Consider the following 14,093-nt stretch of genomic DNA (forward strand, 5'->3'; position numbering starts at 1 on the left):
TCTAATCCAACCCATGTACAAGCCTACTATGTGATACTCTACTCAAGAATTTGTCTTAGAATTTCAAATTTCTTCTTTTCGTTCATTTAAATGGAACAATTCGAACTCACATAATATAAAAGAGGTTTTGATTCCTATGTAGACACCTCAACGAACTCATGTGGACACTCCTTAGTCTGAGGGCAATCTCTCAGAGGTATTGTGTTGTAAGATGTTGGTTTTTTTTTTTTTTTTTTTTGAGTATGGTATTTGTTTAGTCCATGATTTTCAAAGCTTTATATTTTTATATATAAAAACTTTAATAACATATTTAAAGTTTCAACTAATGATATCATATTACAAACATACTCATCACACCAAAATTAAATAACATAAACTGTGCCTACTAGGTTGTTTTCTATTCTAAATTTTACAAGTGACCATCTCCTTTTCTTCTTCTCATTTAAATTTGCTTTATTTTTTTTTCTTTTTGATATATTTTCTTACCATTATCCAAGTTTAGTTCTTGTATTTATTTGGTCTTTAAACAAATAGTTCTAGGTACGTCTAAAAATTAAAATACACAACTCAAAATTTTAAAACTAAACTTATAATTGAAGCAAGAAAGATTGAAATTTGTCCATATGTTGATATATCTATAATCCGAGAGTTTAAAATCTAATCAATATCTTTGTTCGAACCCATATGAAGTTCTGACCATTTGTCAAAGAAAAAGAACGAATGGATCTTATAGGATTCTCAAGAAATTCTTCGATTCTGTTTTTATCTAAAGAAATGAGGTTTCTTTTGTTTTGTTTGTTTGGTTACTACCTACAAATCCAAACTATTGATTCATGAGAATTGCAGCTTAATTTAGATTGAAACTATATATTTCGAAACCACTTGAATCACATCTAAATAAAGCGAAGCGAGACAAAGACAATGACATGAAATGCATGACGTGACAAATAAATATGAGTATGTATATTTCTAGACAACCCGTTACACTAAGACCTACGGAAACACATATGGGTTGAGGAAAATGATCCCCTAAATATTTGATAGCTCTTGTTAAATTAGATAGAATACTTTACGAAATGAGTATGAGAAAGAAGTGGTTTTTCTCTGCAACTTCCACCAACTCCGGGGTCAGAGTCCCCTCATTTCTTCCTCAATTGCAAAATACTTATAATTTATTTCCTCAGATACCATTTTTGCAAATATATCATACTAATGATCAGATCTATTATTTTTATTTGAAAATAAAAATAACTTAATTATGAATTTAAATAGTTTTTATAAATTCCAAAATGGAGATCCATACTTTTAACCCTAAGATTATTCAACGCCAAAATGAGCTACTTAAAAAATAAAACCTGGATTATTTAACCATAATAATAATAATAATTTTAATAACCAGCCTCCAAGTTTTAGTCAGTGTTCAGCCGCTCTAGGGATTCATTTCCTTTCAGCCATCCGTCCCCCTCAAACTCTCAAGAGTTCCGCGCCGTCCTCTCCGCCGTATACTCCGCCGTACTCTCCGCCGTCCTCTACGTCGGTGCCGCTCCTCCACCGCTTTATACCTCTGTAGTTCCTAATATTAAGCAGAACGTGCAGATTTTTCTTACGCCATTTTCTAATGGCGTCATCAATGAAATTCACAGATTGCTCCCCTTCTGCCGCTGTTCGTCTTTTTCCCTCTACTCGAACCAGGCTTCGAAGCTCCGATGACGCTGTTCTCTTTCGCCGTCTTCTTGGCCTTTCGCACCCTGCCTTTCCTAGAACTTTCGTTTCTCGCTCTTCGACTTCAACTTTGCCCGTCATCTCGGGTATGCGTCTGTGTGCGCGCGCGCGTGTCTATTCATGTTTGTTATGAAAAAGTATAGTGATGATTTTATTTAGAGCTTCACGTTTTGAGGATCTTGGTTTTCATTTTCATCTAATTTTGCTTTTTGAGCTTGTGGAAACTTTGGAATACTTTTGCGGCTACTTGCACGTTTTCTAGCTTTCGGTGTAACTGATTCTGAAATGGCGTTTAATTGTTTTAGTTTTATATGTTGGCTTTGCAACTTCTAAAGAACTTCTGTGTAGACATGTATGTTGTGATGAGAAAGAATATTCTAGTTTGGTAAACATGACCATGGAAAAGCCATCAGATAGATTTTTCTTAAAGCCGTGGAGATCTTTTTGTAAGAGATTCTGGGCTATTGTTTTCTTTTCTTTTTGTTTCAGCTTCAATTTCAACCGAGGCAACTGCAGAAGTGATTGATGGAAAATTGGTGGCGAAGCAGATTAGAGAGGAGATTACTGCTGAAGTATCTCGAATGAAGGAGGCCATTGGTGTTGTTCCAGGCTTAGCAGTCATCCTTGTTGGAGATAGGAAGGATTCTGCAACTTATGTACGAAATAAGAAAAAAGCTTGTGAATCTGTGGGTATTAAATCTTTCGAAGTAAACTTGCCTGAAGATTGTACCGAGCAAGAAGTACTCAAGTATATATCCGACTTCAATGATGATCCACATGTTCATGGCATCCTTGTTCAGTTACCTTTACCTAAAGTACGTTCACTAAAACTTCATTTCTTTTGCCAAATAATTCTCGTCACAATTTACTATACTATCTTAGCATATTACTAATGGCCCCCTAAATTTAAATTATCTGTTATCTTAAATAAGCTGTGGTCTTCTTTAGAGGCTGCTTCTTTTTATCAAATAATTCTTTTTGGTGTCTTCATTTTGCTCACATTCCTTATCCTATGTTGTATGTAAAGGTAGATGAGAGTTTGAATTTGGATTTTCCCTTGTTTAAAATCTAGAAATATAGCTGTAATAGTCTTATGGTACAATGCTTCGTATTACATTAGCAATTGAAGGTCAAAGATATATGCAAATTGACTTCATGTTTTCATTGATTTGACAGCATATGAATGAACAGAATATATTGCATGCTGTTAACATTGGGAAAGATGTAGATGGATTTCACCCGCTAAACATTGGTCGTCTTGCAATGAGAGGTGAAGAACCATTGTTTGTTCCATGTACGCCAAAAGGGTGTATTGAATTGCTGCATAGATATAACATTAGTATCAAAGGGAAGAGAGCCGTTGTAATTGGTCGAAGCAATATTGTAGGAACTCCAGCTGCTCTTTTGCTTCAAGTGAGATTTTATTTGATAATTATTATCCGTGTGTCATTCTATCAATTTCATTTATTGACTTCAATACCTACAATGCTGTTGATTTGAGATATTGTCTTATAACATTTGTCATTTCGAATAGGGAGAAGATGCAACAGTCAGCGTTGTTCATTCTAGGACCAAAGACCCTGAAGAGTTAACAAGACAAGCTGATATCATCATCTCTGCAGTTGGCAAAGCCAATATGGTCAAGGGCAGTTGGATAAAGCCCGGAGCAGTTATTATCGACGTTGGAATTAATCCAGTAGAGGTGAGCAAAATAGTTTTGTTGGAGAGTTCTCTCTACCCAACCCCCCCTAGGTTGGCTTTTCTTTCCCGGTTTCTTATTTAAATAAAAAATAGTACTTACATTAATTTATATAGCTTTGATCTTTGCGGTGTGTTCGTGTACATATGGCTAAATTGAATGGTCTTTCGACATTCAATATTTCACTCTTCTTGTTATCATTGTGTGACAGGATGCAAATAGTCCTCGTGGGTATCGGCTAGTTGGAGACGTTTGTTATGAGGAGGCTAGCAAAATAGCTTCAGCCATTACTCCTGTACCTGGTGGGGTTGGGCCGATGACGATAGCAATGCTGCTCTCCAACACACTTACAGCAGCCAAAAGAACACATAACTTCCAGTGAAATTTTGGAAGTTTATTATGATTTTATGGAAAGCTTCCCTTTAGCAAGGACTAAGCGGTAAAATAACCTCCCATGCGAGTGACCTCATATCTTCTTCAAGTCACAATTTTAACTTAATTTCTTTTGGGAGAATGAGTTGTGAAGATTGTTTTGTGTTGAGTATCATCAACCCTTGTATTTGTTGGGTCTTTTCTATTCTGAATAACCACAGGGGAATAGGATTACGCATTTTGTAGTTACTTAGGAATGTGCGGAAATAGTTCAATGGACATAGTGTTTGTATTATTAACTTCGAAGTGAGAGGTTTGACGCTCAACTCTAGTTAGAGATGCAAATTATAATAAATTAAACTGATTAAAACAGGACGTGATTTGGCAAGTTATCAGCCATTTTCAATATTTGGTCAGCATGATGCAAATAAATTTTGCAGCTATTTATTTCTCGTTGTCGGAGCATATTTCAGCAGAAAAGGTAATGAAGAGTAAACGGGTAGAATGATGACCACTTGATGGTAGTGTCATGAATGATTGGGAAAAGTATATTTTGGTTTTTCTAGGTTTCAAAATATTTTACTTTTACGTTTGAGTTTAAAAATTTATACCTTTAATCTTTGATTTTTTATTGAATACACTTTCAGTCTTATTAAAAATTTAGATTAGTTTTTGCTAATTTTTCATATTATTAAAATTAATTAATCTAAAGTTGGTGTATAGCTAAAATCATATCTCAACCAGCATTATTTTTATTATTTTTATTTATTTTAAAAGGTAGAAGCTTGAATAAAAAATTGATTAAAGTTGAAGCCAATCCACTCTAGTCGACAAAGTTATCCAAATTAAATTAACCAATTATTTTTTTAATTTAATACTTGAACCGTTCACCTTTTGTTTATCTTTGAACAGAAGTCTCATCAGTTTCCCACCATCACAACCTCAGCAACCACTGAATTGCTGCCAGGCCCGATCAAACCCATGAATTTGAATGCTAAGACCTTTTTGTTTTGTGTCTTGATTTTTTTTTTCCTTTCCAGGGGTAGATATATTATACCTAAAAAACAGAGAAACCTTAAAGTACGAGATTAAGGCGCAAAAAAAAAAAAAAAAAAAAAAGACAGCCAAAACAAGAGTCAAAAGGACAAGCACACCAACCACAATGTAAAACAACCGAAGAAAAATAATCGTGCAAAGAAACAAGCAATCAGATCACAATAAAAACATGCCATTGCATCCAACACCAGGTGCATACACAACCATTAAGCCAGAACTGTTTTTAATTAGATAAACTTGAATGTATAAAAAATGGAAAGGCAAAATGCGCTTTTTATTCCTAAAGTTTAAGTCAATGCCTATTTTCTCTTAAATTTAAAAAATTAACACTTTTAAAGTTTGAAAAATAATTCTAAATAGTCTTTGACAAATTTGATCGTTAGCTAGTTAAGAAAAAATTGACGTGACACCAAAGTAACTAAGCCTCTAAGTAGCCGCTTTCACAGGTAGGAAATTCACCAGCAAGTTCTTTCACAGTAGAGAAAAGAACACTTCAAGATATGCTCCATGGCCATTTGCTCATCTAACCAAATAAAATACAGTACCAAATTTCACTTCTTTTGACTTTGGCGTATCCATAATTCACCCAATGAATTAAAAACTAAAACCTGAAATTTGATGTGGACATAGCACCATCTATGAATCCCATTAGAATAGCATCTGATCTGAACCTATCTTTTTTGTTTGGTTTAATCAATGCCCTTGTCAGCATCCTCAAATTGTACCAGAATAAATAAAACAGAACGAATGTTCTACAATTGTGACCTTTTCTCTGTAGAATTGCATCGTGATGGAGAAAGAAAGAGCAATAGCTTAATTCTTCCCATTATCCGAAAGATCTATACGTGCTTCAAAATGATCAATTCCCATCTTACTGTTCTGTTTTGTACTCCGCAAAATGGACACCTGAGACGAGAAAGTAAAGGCTAATAAATAATAAACCAAAAGTGTTATGATTCTTTGAATATTCATATAAAAAGATGCATGCTTTGAGACGAATAATCTCAACACTGCAAAGACCGCAAGGTAGTAGACGTTACTAGGAATTTTGAGACGGATGAGAACGAATCTTTTAGAACAAATATTTTAGAACAAATATTTTAGAACTTTTAAGTACAGTTTAGATAAAAGGGTTTTGTAGTGTCCGTCTTTCAAAATCTCACTTTTACTTCTTTGATACTTTTATGTAAACCTCACAAAGTAGCCTCCTTTTCTCTAACATTTGGACTCCAACTTACTTTTCACTAACATATTTCTTACTAAGAGATGTTTGGGTATTGAGTTGAGTCATTAGGAAGATTATGTTTGGGATGCAGAGTTGTTTAGTCTGGAGTTAAGAAACATTAAAAGAAGGGAGAGAAAGATGGGAAGATGGAGTTTCTCGATAAATATGCAAACTTCAATAGTAAACACGGTTGAAATTGGTGGAGTTGAGTCATTTAATACCAATTTATGAAGCCGATGTGCCAAACACCCCCTAAATTTTCTCTCTAAATTGTTCTCTGCTTCTGACCTTTCTCTCTCTCTCTCTCTCTCTAGAACTTCTCTATCCTTCCAGGGCATGGACTTCGTAACTTTATGAGCTTGACCTAATGTGCGTTAGTGCATATAACCCCCTGCCTTAAGGACTTACCTAAATTAAACAGACTTGGATCTTCCTGTTACATTTAAATGTTTATAAACGTTAAAACCAACTTGAAAAGACCTTCGGGATTCTTCTTGGTAGTTAACATGATCAGTCAATCAGGAATCAGACAACTCTAAATAAATACCTTCGGTCGATCCATGGAGCTCGCAAAGTAACCCATTCCAAATGAAAGGGAAGAATAAGCAGCAGCAATCTCCACAGCTTTCAACTTCTGTGGATTTCCTGGGGCCTGTGGCAACAATACTTAGATACATAATTATTGTTAAATGAAATAACAAAAAGTGTTCAACCAGTAGGTCACCAATTTAGGAGCATCAGCCTGGACAAGCAAAATCCCAGCACTCTTATCAGTATTAAGTTGACTGCTTTCTTGAACAAAATTGCGTAGAACTTTCATGCAAGCAGAGGCGGGACCTGCCTGTGATCTGAGTGGAGCATACATAACAAGACCAAATAAATATAATAGACTTCACAGGATCAACTAATAAGCACATATTTTTTTAATGTGCAAACAGTAAGGACCCTAATCAAGAATAAGAAGCAACGGAGACGGACATCATCTAATCAACTATATATTTATCTTATCATGATCAAACAATGTTATCAGGGAGCAAACTTGATTACTCTTAACATATTAACAACTTTCTAGACCGAATGAAGGTACGATTGCTAGGTTCAAATTACTTATTAAATTCAAACACCAATATGGTATGTGCCTTCAAATTTTAGCTTGGGTGCTCATTTGAAATTTAAAACCAAAAGTAAAAAATGAAAAGTTCTGTTCGTCGGAATTATGCTTTACAATTTTTTCCTTCCACTGAATCCTCCAACTAACAACTTCCTAAATAGTTTTCAATAATTTTTTATTTAAAAAAAAAACTCCTAACTAGTTAATACATATTGCCAACATTCTATTACAATAAAGTCATGAACACTCTACAAAAACCTCACACCATATAATCATCAGAAGAAATTCATCCAAAGTACATTGACAATAACTAAACAATGAATACGGATGATTGGGCTTAGTTCTACAAAATGTACAAATATAGAAAGCTAGATTTAGGTTGTGGTCAAAGTTCTAGAGTCTGCATACGCGCATTTTGGACAAGAAGCAGTTTCAGAGGGAAAAAAAAAAACTCGAGATAATGAAATGTTTCTTAGCACTGAAACTCAACTGGAACTTTACATAAATTGAAAACATAATCCTGGGTAGAGGAAAAACATACAGTGATAATGATACACAGCATTCCCTAGCTGCAAATCCTTTCATGAGATACTCTCCTCCACCAGAAACACAACCCCCAACCATGAAGGGAGCCCCAAATGGACCCTTTGAGGAAGCCCAACAACCAGAACCATACATTGCTGCTAATCCCACACGTCCACTAACCTAAAAGTTAAAATCTGTTAAAATCCTTCTTATATAATCAAGAAAATACATTTCTATGTAGTAAGGGCAAGGCATCAACCACCTTCATTGCAATACCACCACTTGAGGCCCCAGATGCGACATGTCCTTCACTGTCAACACATATAACACCAACCGTGTCCATAATACAATCCTTTTCATCATCGCTTAGCGTTGATGACTGGCATGTGGCGCCTTCCAGTGGATTGTGTGATTGGACTTCTACACAATCAAAACAAAAAAAAAGTTAGTATGAGTAGATGAGAAGAGATGATAAAATAGGATAAATTTATTACAGCATCCCATAAAAAATAGATGATCAAACCTGATATTCTAGCAATATCTTGAGGACTACAAGAATGCGTTACATTAGAAGTTCCTTTCTCTTTTTTTGCACGTTCAACCATTGACTTGTATCTTTTCCATTGAAGTTTTGCCCTTTCTGTCACCAACCACTATATGTGTAGGCAAAAGATTAGATGACTCACACAACAATGTAAGACATTGATGAGTTAATAATTAAAGAATTTCAATAGAATGCTTAGATAAATCACATAAGATATGCATCAGTAACTCATGGAACCTCATTAGCCTCTGCAATAGTTTCTGGCAAACAGATGCCTTTGGACTTGGCCCATGTACGAGCACCCTCACCAACTAGGAAGCTGCACAAACAAAACCTTCCTGGTGATTGGATTTTAGAAGAAAATTCAAAATGAAGCGGGATACTAGTTCAAATCTTGGTATAGACAAAACAATGCGTAGTTTTCCAAAATTTTAAAATAGGTCACATAGGTATTTTTTATGTGGGTTGTTTCCGTACATGGACATTCAGTTAGCAAGATCCTTTTTCTTGGAGCCTGCTCTAGGAAGGAGAGTACTCAGCCTATGGAAGTGCTAAAGTTATTGTGTCTGGGGACTATTTTGGTGTTTCCTTGCTAATTTTCTCTGTAATTACGTAACACCAACCAACTGAGATCTATCACATGACAAACAATGTCGTATAATAGAAAAATGCACCATTGGAAGAAAAGAAAATGAAGCAATGCAATTTCACAATAATAATTACATCGGAGGTATGAGGCCCATCAAAGGCGATCCCAGTATTTGTTCCTTTGCCAGTAAAGCAGCAATTTGGATAGCATTTTGGACACCTGGTCTAGAAAATATATGATAGATATCAATTAAATTAACAGAATAAGTACATTACTATTAAAATGTGCATAACAAAGATGCAGTTACATATAATATCCGGAGATCAAAATGACCCAGAAGCCAATGTTGATAAGAGATAACATATAGTTTCATCATTAGAGAATGATAAACCTGGCACTGCACCAACAGCTCCAAAAGCACCTGTATCACCATCCATAATACTAGCATCACATTCTACTTGACCATCTTCGGTCAAATTGGAGCCTCGTCCAGCATTTGTCGCTGGATCATCCTACAATAAATATGAAAGCGACGTTAAGAATTCCAGCATTTGTCTCTGGACCATCCATAATACTAGCATCACATTCCGCTTTCAAAGACATGTTATCCAGCAGCAGACGTTAAGAATTCCAGTGAACAGGTACCCGTGTTAGACAAAACAATTAGAGAACCAACACCTACAAGATATATGAAAGCGGTACCACCAAAAGACACGATCCCAGCAAGACTAGTACAAACACTGTTTCTCACTAGATATCGAGCATGTTTCGGTGTGAGTTTAAAATTGTTAAGATTACTTTTGTCACATTTAAAATCACTCCGAAACACGCTTTTAATCACTCAAAATCAATACAATGTTTGATTTTACACTTCTAAACACATTTTTCATATTATTAAAATTGATTTTAAATGATTAAAAGCATTTTACGAGTGATTTTGACTATTTTAGACTCACTTCCAAACATGTCAATCATTTGATTTCAGTGATCCATCAATCTTACAACGACCATTTGCTATAAACTGACGATTTTCAATAACTATTTTTATGCTGCAAATCATAAATTTCCGATGGTAAAATTACACTAGAACACTAAAAGGAAATAAAATAAAGCACATATTCGAAAGGGAAAACTACCTCTAGAACTTGTATAGCAGCAGAAACAGCATCTAAACAGCCGCCTGAGCCCTAAAACAAGACAACAATACCAGAAGGATTTTATGAGGCTATAACGAACAAGATAGTGATGAACTTCAAATAGAAACTACTCAAAAATAAGAACAGGAAATGGCTGTCATCCTCGTGAATTTCTCCAGAGCTCTATACATTTCAACAACATATTAAAAAGAAATATATATCTATGATCATGTCGAACAATGAATCTGGTTCGCCTAATAAACTGAACTGGATTGAGAAAAGCTACAGATTCCGTAGTTATAATTTCAATTCCCATGGAGTGAAAATTGAAAATGCGTCTTTGTGGTTGATTTATTAGAACGATTGTGAAACAGAATAGAACGATTGTGAAACAGACCTTTCGGAGAACTACAGCGGCAGCTAAACAAGCGCGTTTCATGGCTGACCTGAGGGCTTTCTCGTTGGAAGGGGCGTGAAATCCCGCGCCAACATGAACTGCAACGAAGAATCTATGGCCTTCATCTTGAGCCTTGGCGGCCATTTTCTAACGATCAAAGAGTACGTTAGGCGGAAGAACGAGTTCCGGCGGGACGGGCAGCCGTAGTTGGAATCGGCGAGTCAAACGCCGGCACTGCACGCCTCTGAAGCTACCCTTCTTTCCTTTTTAGTACAGTCTTTATTTATTTTTAAAATTTTTAATATATAATTTTGACTAAATTATAACAATTACCGACAAAGCTTATATATTTCAATATTATCCCAAAACTTTCCCGAACCTTTCGAAAATAGAATTTTAAAAATAAATCCAGAATTAAAACTATCTGGCGATGATCTAAGAAGATGGAAAAATTATGAAAAAGTAACTTGTTTAAGTTTTTACGTTAAAAAACTAACACGTTTTTTTAAAAATGGTCAAAATAATTTTCTATCTCGTCCGAGATCGATCATCGAGATTTTGTTAAAAAAATAACTTTTTCTAATTTATCGATGGTTTTGAATCACATACGGAGATTTGTTAATTTTTCCAAATGTCATGTAATCTTCTCAAATCTTTTCAAAATTAAAAAATCACACACCAAATATTACACAATTTGAAAAAAACTTGAAAAGATAATTGGTAAATTATTTAGATAATCAATAAATTAATTTATAAATTCATATAATTATGTGGATCTCACTTGAGCAAAATAACATCGAGTTCGAGCTTTCTCGGTGAAATTTGAGCATAATTAACACCGAAATTCGATAATTTGAGCTTTCACAATGGAGTCTCGTACAGAATCAACACCGAGATTCAATATATATCCCAAATCTTATCTAATTTTTTGCAAAATTTGATCTTTCCCAAAATTTAGAAATGACTGTGCAATCATCTTGAATCAATTTGAAAAATCTATTTTGATTATTGAAAAACCCATTTGGAATTTTGGAAATGCTAAAGATTCGGAAAATTATGAAATAGTTTGATATAATATTTTGTGAAGAAAACCTAATTTGGAGAAACTTGAAAAGTTATAAGATTTGGGAAAATTACATACAAAATTATCAAGTCTCGGTGTGTAATCTGGGGAGATGCAAACTAATCGATAAGTTAGAAAAAGTTATTGCTTAACTAAATTTCGGTGGCCAATCTTAGGCGAGATGAACCAAGCAAAACTATTCTAACGAGTTTTAAAAAAGAGTGCTAGTTTTGTAATGTAAAAACTTAAAAGGTTATTTTTGATGATTTCCCAAAATAATGTGATGATCCAAATTTTTATTATATGTCACTCTTACATCTTTTATTTCTCAATTTCCATCTATAATTTTAAAGAAATTATACTTCAATGATAGTTTTGAAATATTTATGAATATTCCAGGGATAATGTTAAAAGATCAGGCAAATAGTAAAGCTTTATTGCTTTACACTTTGATGTTCATTTTTTTTTAAACAAATAGTAAAGCTGAAGGGTATTGCTTCTGATTTAACCTAATTCTTTTCCCATTATTCTAGACTTTATTAGTTTTTTATGTCCCTTTCATAATCACTTGGATTTTGAAAATTACACATGTTTTTTCTTTTCAATTTCTTAATCACATTTTCATCTTTCCTAATCAAGCATTTGAATTCTTAGCAAAATTCTAAAACAAAAACAAATTTATAACTAAACAAATAAATTAATAGGTGAAAGAATTTTGGATCAGTTAGAAATTGCCACATCATTTCTCAAATTAATGAAGAAATTGCCAAATCATCAAATTAGGTCCAATTAAAGGTTGACACATGTTCCAAATTGAAATTGAAGATATAAAGTGACAAATATTGATGACGCCGCTTATTTTCATCATTGCCATTGAATTGGATGAATTTATTTTAGTCTAATTTGATATTATGATTTGGGCTAAGATCCAATTGATCCCGAAAATAGGCTTAATTTGGCGCAAATGCCAAAATTAGGCCCAAATCCAATTAAATGAGTCAAGGGTTAGTCCATGTACCAACCAAGCCCAAGCCCAAGCCCACCAAGTCCATTTGAGAACTCTATAAATAGAGAAGTTCTCTTTATTTGTGGGGTAAGAAATTTTACACTCTAGAGGGTCTAGAGAGAATTCTTCAACAATCAAAAGACCCCTTAACTCCTGAAGCTAACCACACTTGAAGCCTGAAGTCATCTGGAGATACAAACATTCCTTCAAGATTTCAACTTTAAGAACATCCACACACTTCGCTTCTACACATCAAGCACATACGTTCAACTGAGAGAGAATCAGAGGATCAAGTATTAGAGATCGAATCACATCCGCATCAAATCTACATCAGCACAAGTTCAACTTCACGAAACAAGTTTCTTCGAAAACCTCGTGTGAACAAATTGGCATGCCTAGTGGGATATCTCTACCTCTCATATCTCTCTTGTTATCCAAATCAACAAATCAACAAATGACACCAAAGAAAGTAACATCCAAACCAACTACTACAAGCGGCTCCTATACGGGATCTGTCATCTAGAGTCACTCAACGGGATCCTGCACGAGCAGGAACAAGACTCTATCATCGCGGAGAAAATCTGGGGACAGTTGATGGAATTTCCTAAAGGTGGGATTGTCATGAAAGAAATCTCTTGTTCGAAAACTCTGCTCCTACTTCTGATTGATTAGAGAAAGAATCAAACTTTGATGTAGTGTCTGATATGATAGTTGACGTAACGGCTGAGTCGGCCATGGTAGAGACGAAGAGGAAGACAAATCTCTTAATGGAAGTTATTGAGTGAAACCATGAAATCACTACCTTAAGAGATCAAATACAGGCTTGAGAAACTGTTGAGTCGAGTCAAGCTCCAGCTACAAAAGCTAATGACAAAGGAAAGATTGTCTTACAGGAAAATCACCGCAATAATCTACCTCTGTCGCCTCTCTATTAGGTCAATAACTGCAAGATATAATTACAAACTCAATAAGTGTTTAGTACGGAGGACCTTCAAAATCTTCTTTTATGTACTCCAAGTCGTACACCAAGAGAATCGACAACCTGAGAATGTTAGTTAAGTACCTAATAAATTATAGAAATACAAGTTATTATTCTCTCAAAGTTGGAATAATTAGGATTTTTAGTGATGTAAATGTTGGGGTTGATGCCCTAAAGTCTCGTGTCCTGTAGTTTGTAAACAGTCTGTACGAACGCTTGTGTTGTTAATATATGATATTTACTTCACATCTTGTATTTTTGCTCAGTTACTTATTTTATTTACTTTACCACAAACCAATAAACATAAAATCCCTGGTTATCCGTATGTGACTCAAGCATGTATGTGGTGACATACAAATAGATCATGTCTTGAGTGATAACCAAAATGGTCTGTAGTATATGGATAAAGGAGGGAAACCTTATCCTGGTAACGCTATGGATGTAGCCCGCTTTTTGGAATGGTCACAAGTGTTGTGACTTGTCACAGATGGTCTAATCCTGATCATTCGAGTTGGGGACATGCAAGCGGGGGCGTCCTATACAAAGAGTTTGTATAAGACCTGACCACGAAGTGTTAACGTCTCGTTATATAACACCGTTCATGACAGAGACTTCACTTCACTAGGATGACCATAGGTAACATGACCTCAATCCTGAGTGAGTTGGGAA

General features: G+C 34.8%; 2 protein-coding genes across 2 annotated transcripts; one reads left to right on the forward strand and one right to left on the reverse strand.

Moving 5' to 3' along the window:
- The first annotated feature begins 1,388 nt into the window (after positions 1 to 1,388).
- LOC120071133 (bifunctional protein FolD 4, chloroplastic-like) lies at positions 1,389 to 4,181 on the forward strand. The gene is made up of 5 exons (XM_039023249.1): positions 1,389 to 1,808; positions 2,212 to 2,537; positions 2,899 to 3,135; positions 3,257 to 3,424; positions 3,633 to 4,181. The coding sequence occupies exons 1-5, from the start codon at positions 1,619 to 1,621 to the stop codon at positions 3,801 to 3,803; spliced, it is 1,092 nt and encodes a 363-aa protein (XP_038879177.1). The 5' UTR covers positions 1,389 to 1,618; the 3' UTR covers positions 3,804 to 4,181.
- A 1,145-nt stretch (positions 4,182 to 5,326) lies between these two features.
- On the reverse strand, positions 5,327 to 10,662 carry LOC120070344 (putative threonine aspartase). Its single transcript, XM_039022277.1, has 11 exons — positions 10,377 to 10,662; positions 9,980 to 10,030; positions 9,235 to 9,355; positions 8,978 to 9,062; positions 8,492 to 8,573; positions 8,234 to 8,363; positions 7,973 to 8,130; positions 7,727 to 7,890; positions 6,799 to 6,922; positions 6,622 to 6,726; positions 5,327 to 5,755 (listed from the first exon to the last, which is right to left on the reverse strand). Exons 1-11 carry the CDS (start codon positions 10,518 to 10,520, stop codon positions 5,663 to 5,665), a joined length of 1,257 nt encoding a protein of 418 aa, XP_038878205.1. The 5' UTR covers positions 10,521 to 10,662; the 3' UTR covers positions 5,327 to 5,662.
- Positions 10,663 to 14,093: the final 3,431 nt, after the last annotated feature.

Source organism: Benincasa hispida, chromosome 1 (assembly GCF_009727055.1).
Source record: "Benincasa hispida cultivar B227 chromosome 1, ASM972705v1, whole genome shotgun sequence".
In the NCBI taxonomy this organism is placed as follows: Eukaryota; Viridiplantae; Streptophyta; class Magnoliopsida; order Cucurbitales; family Cucurbitaceae; genus Benincasa; species Benincasa hispida.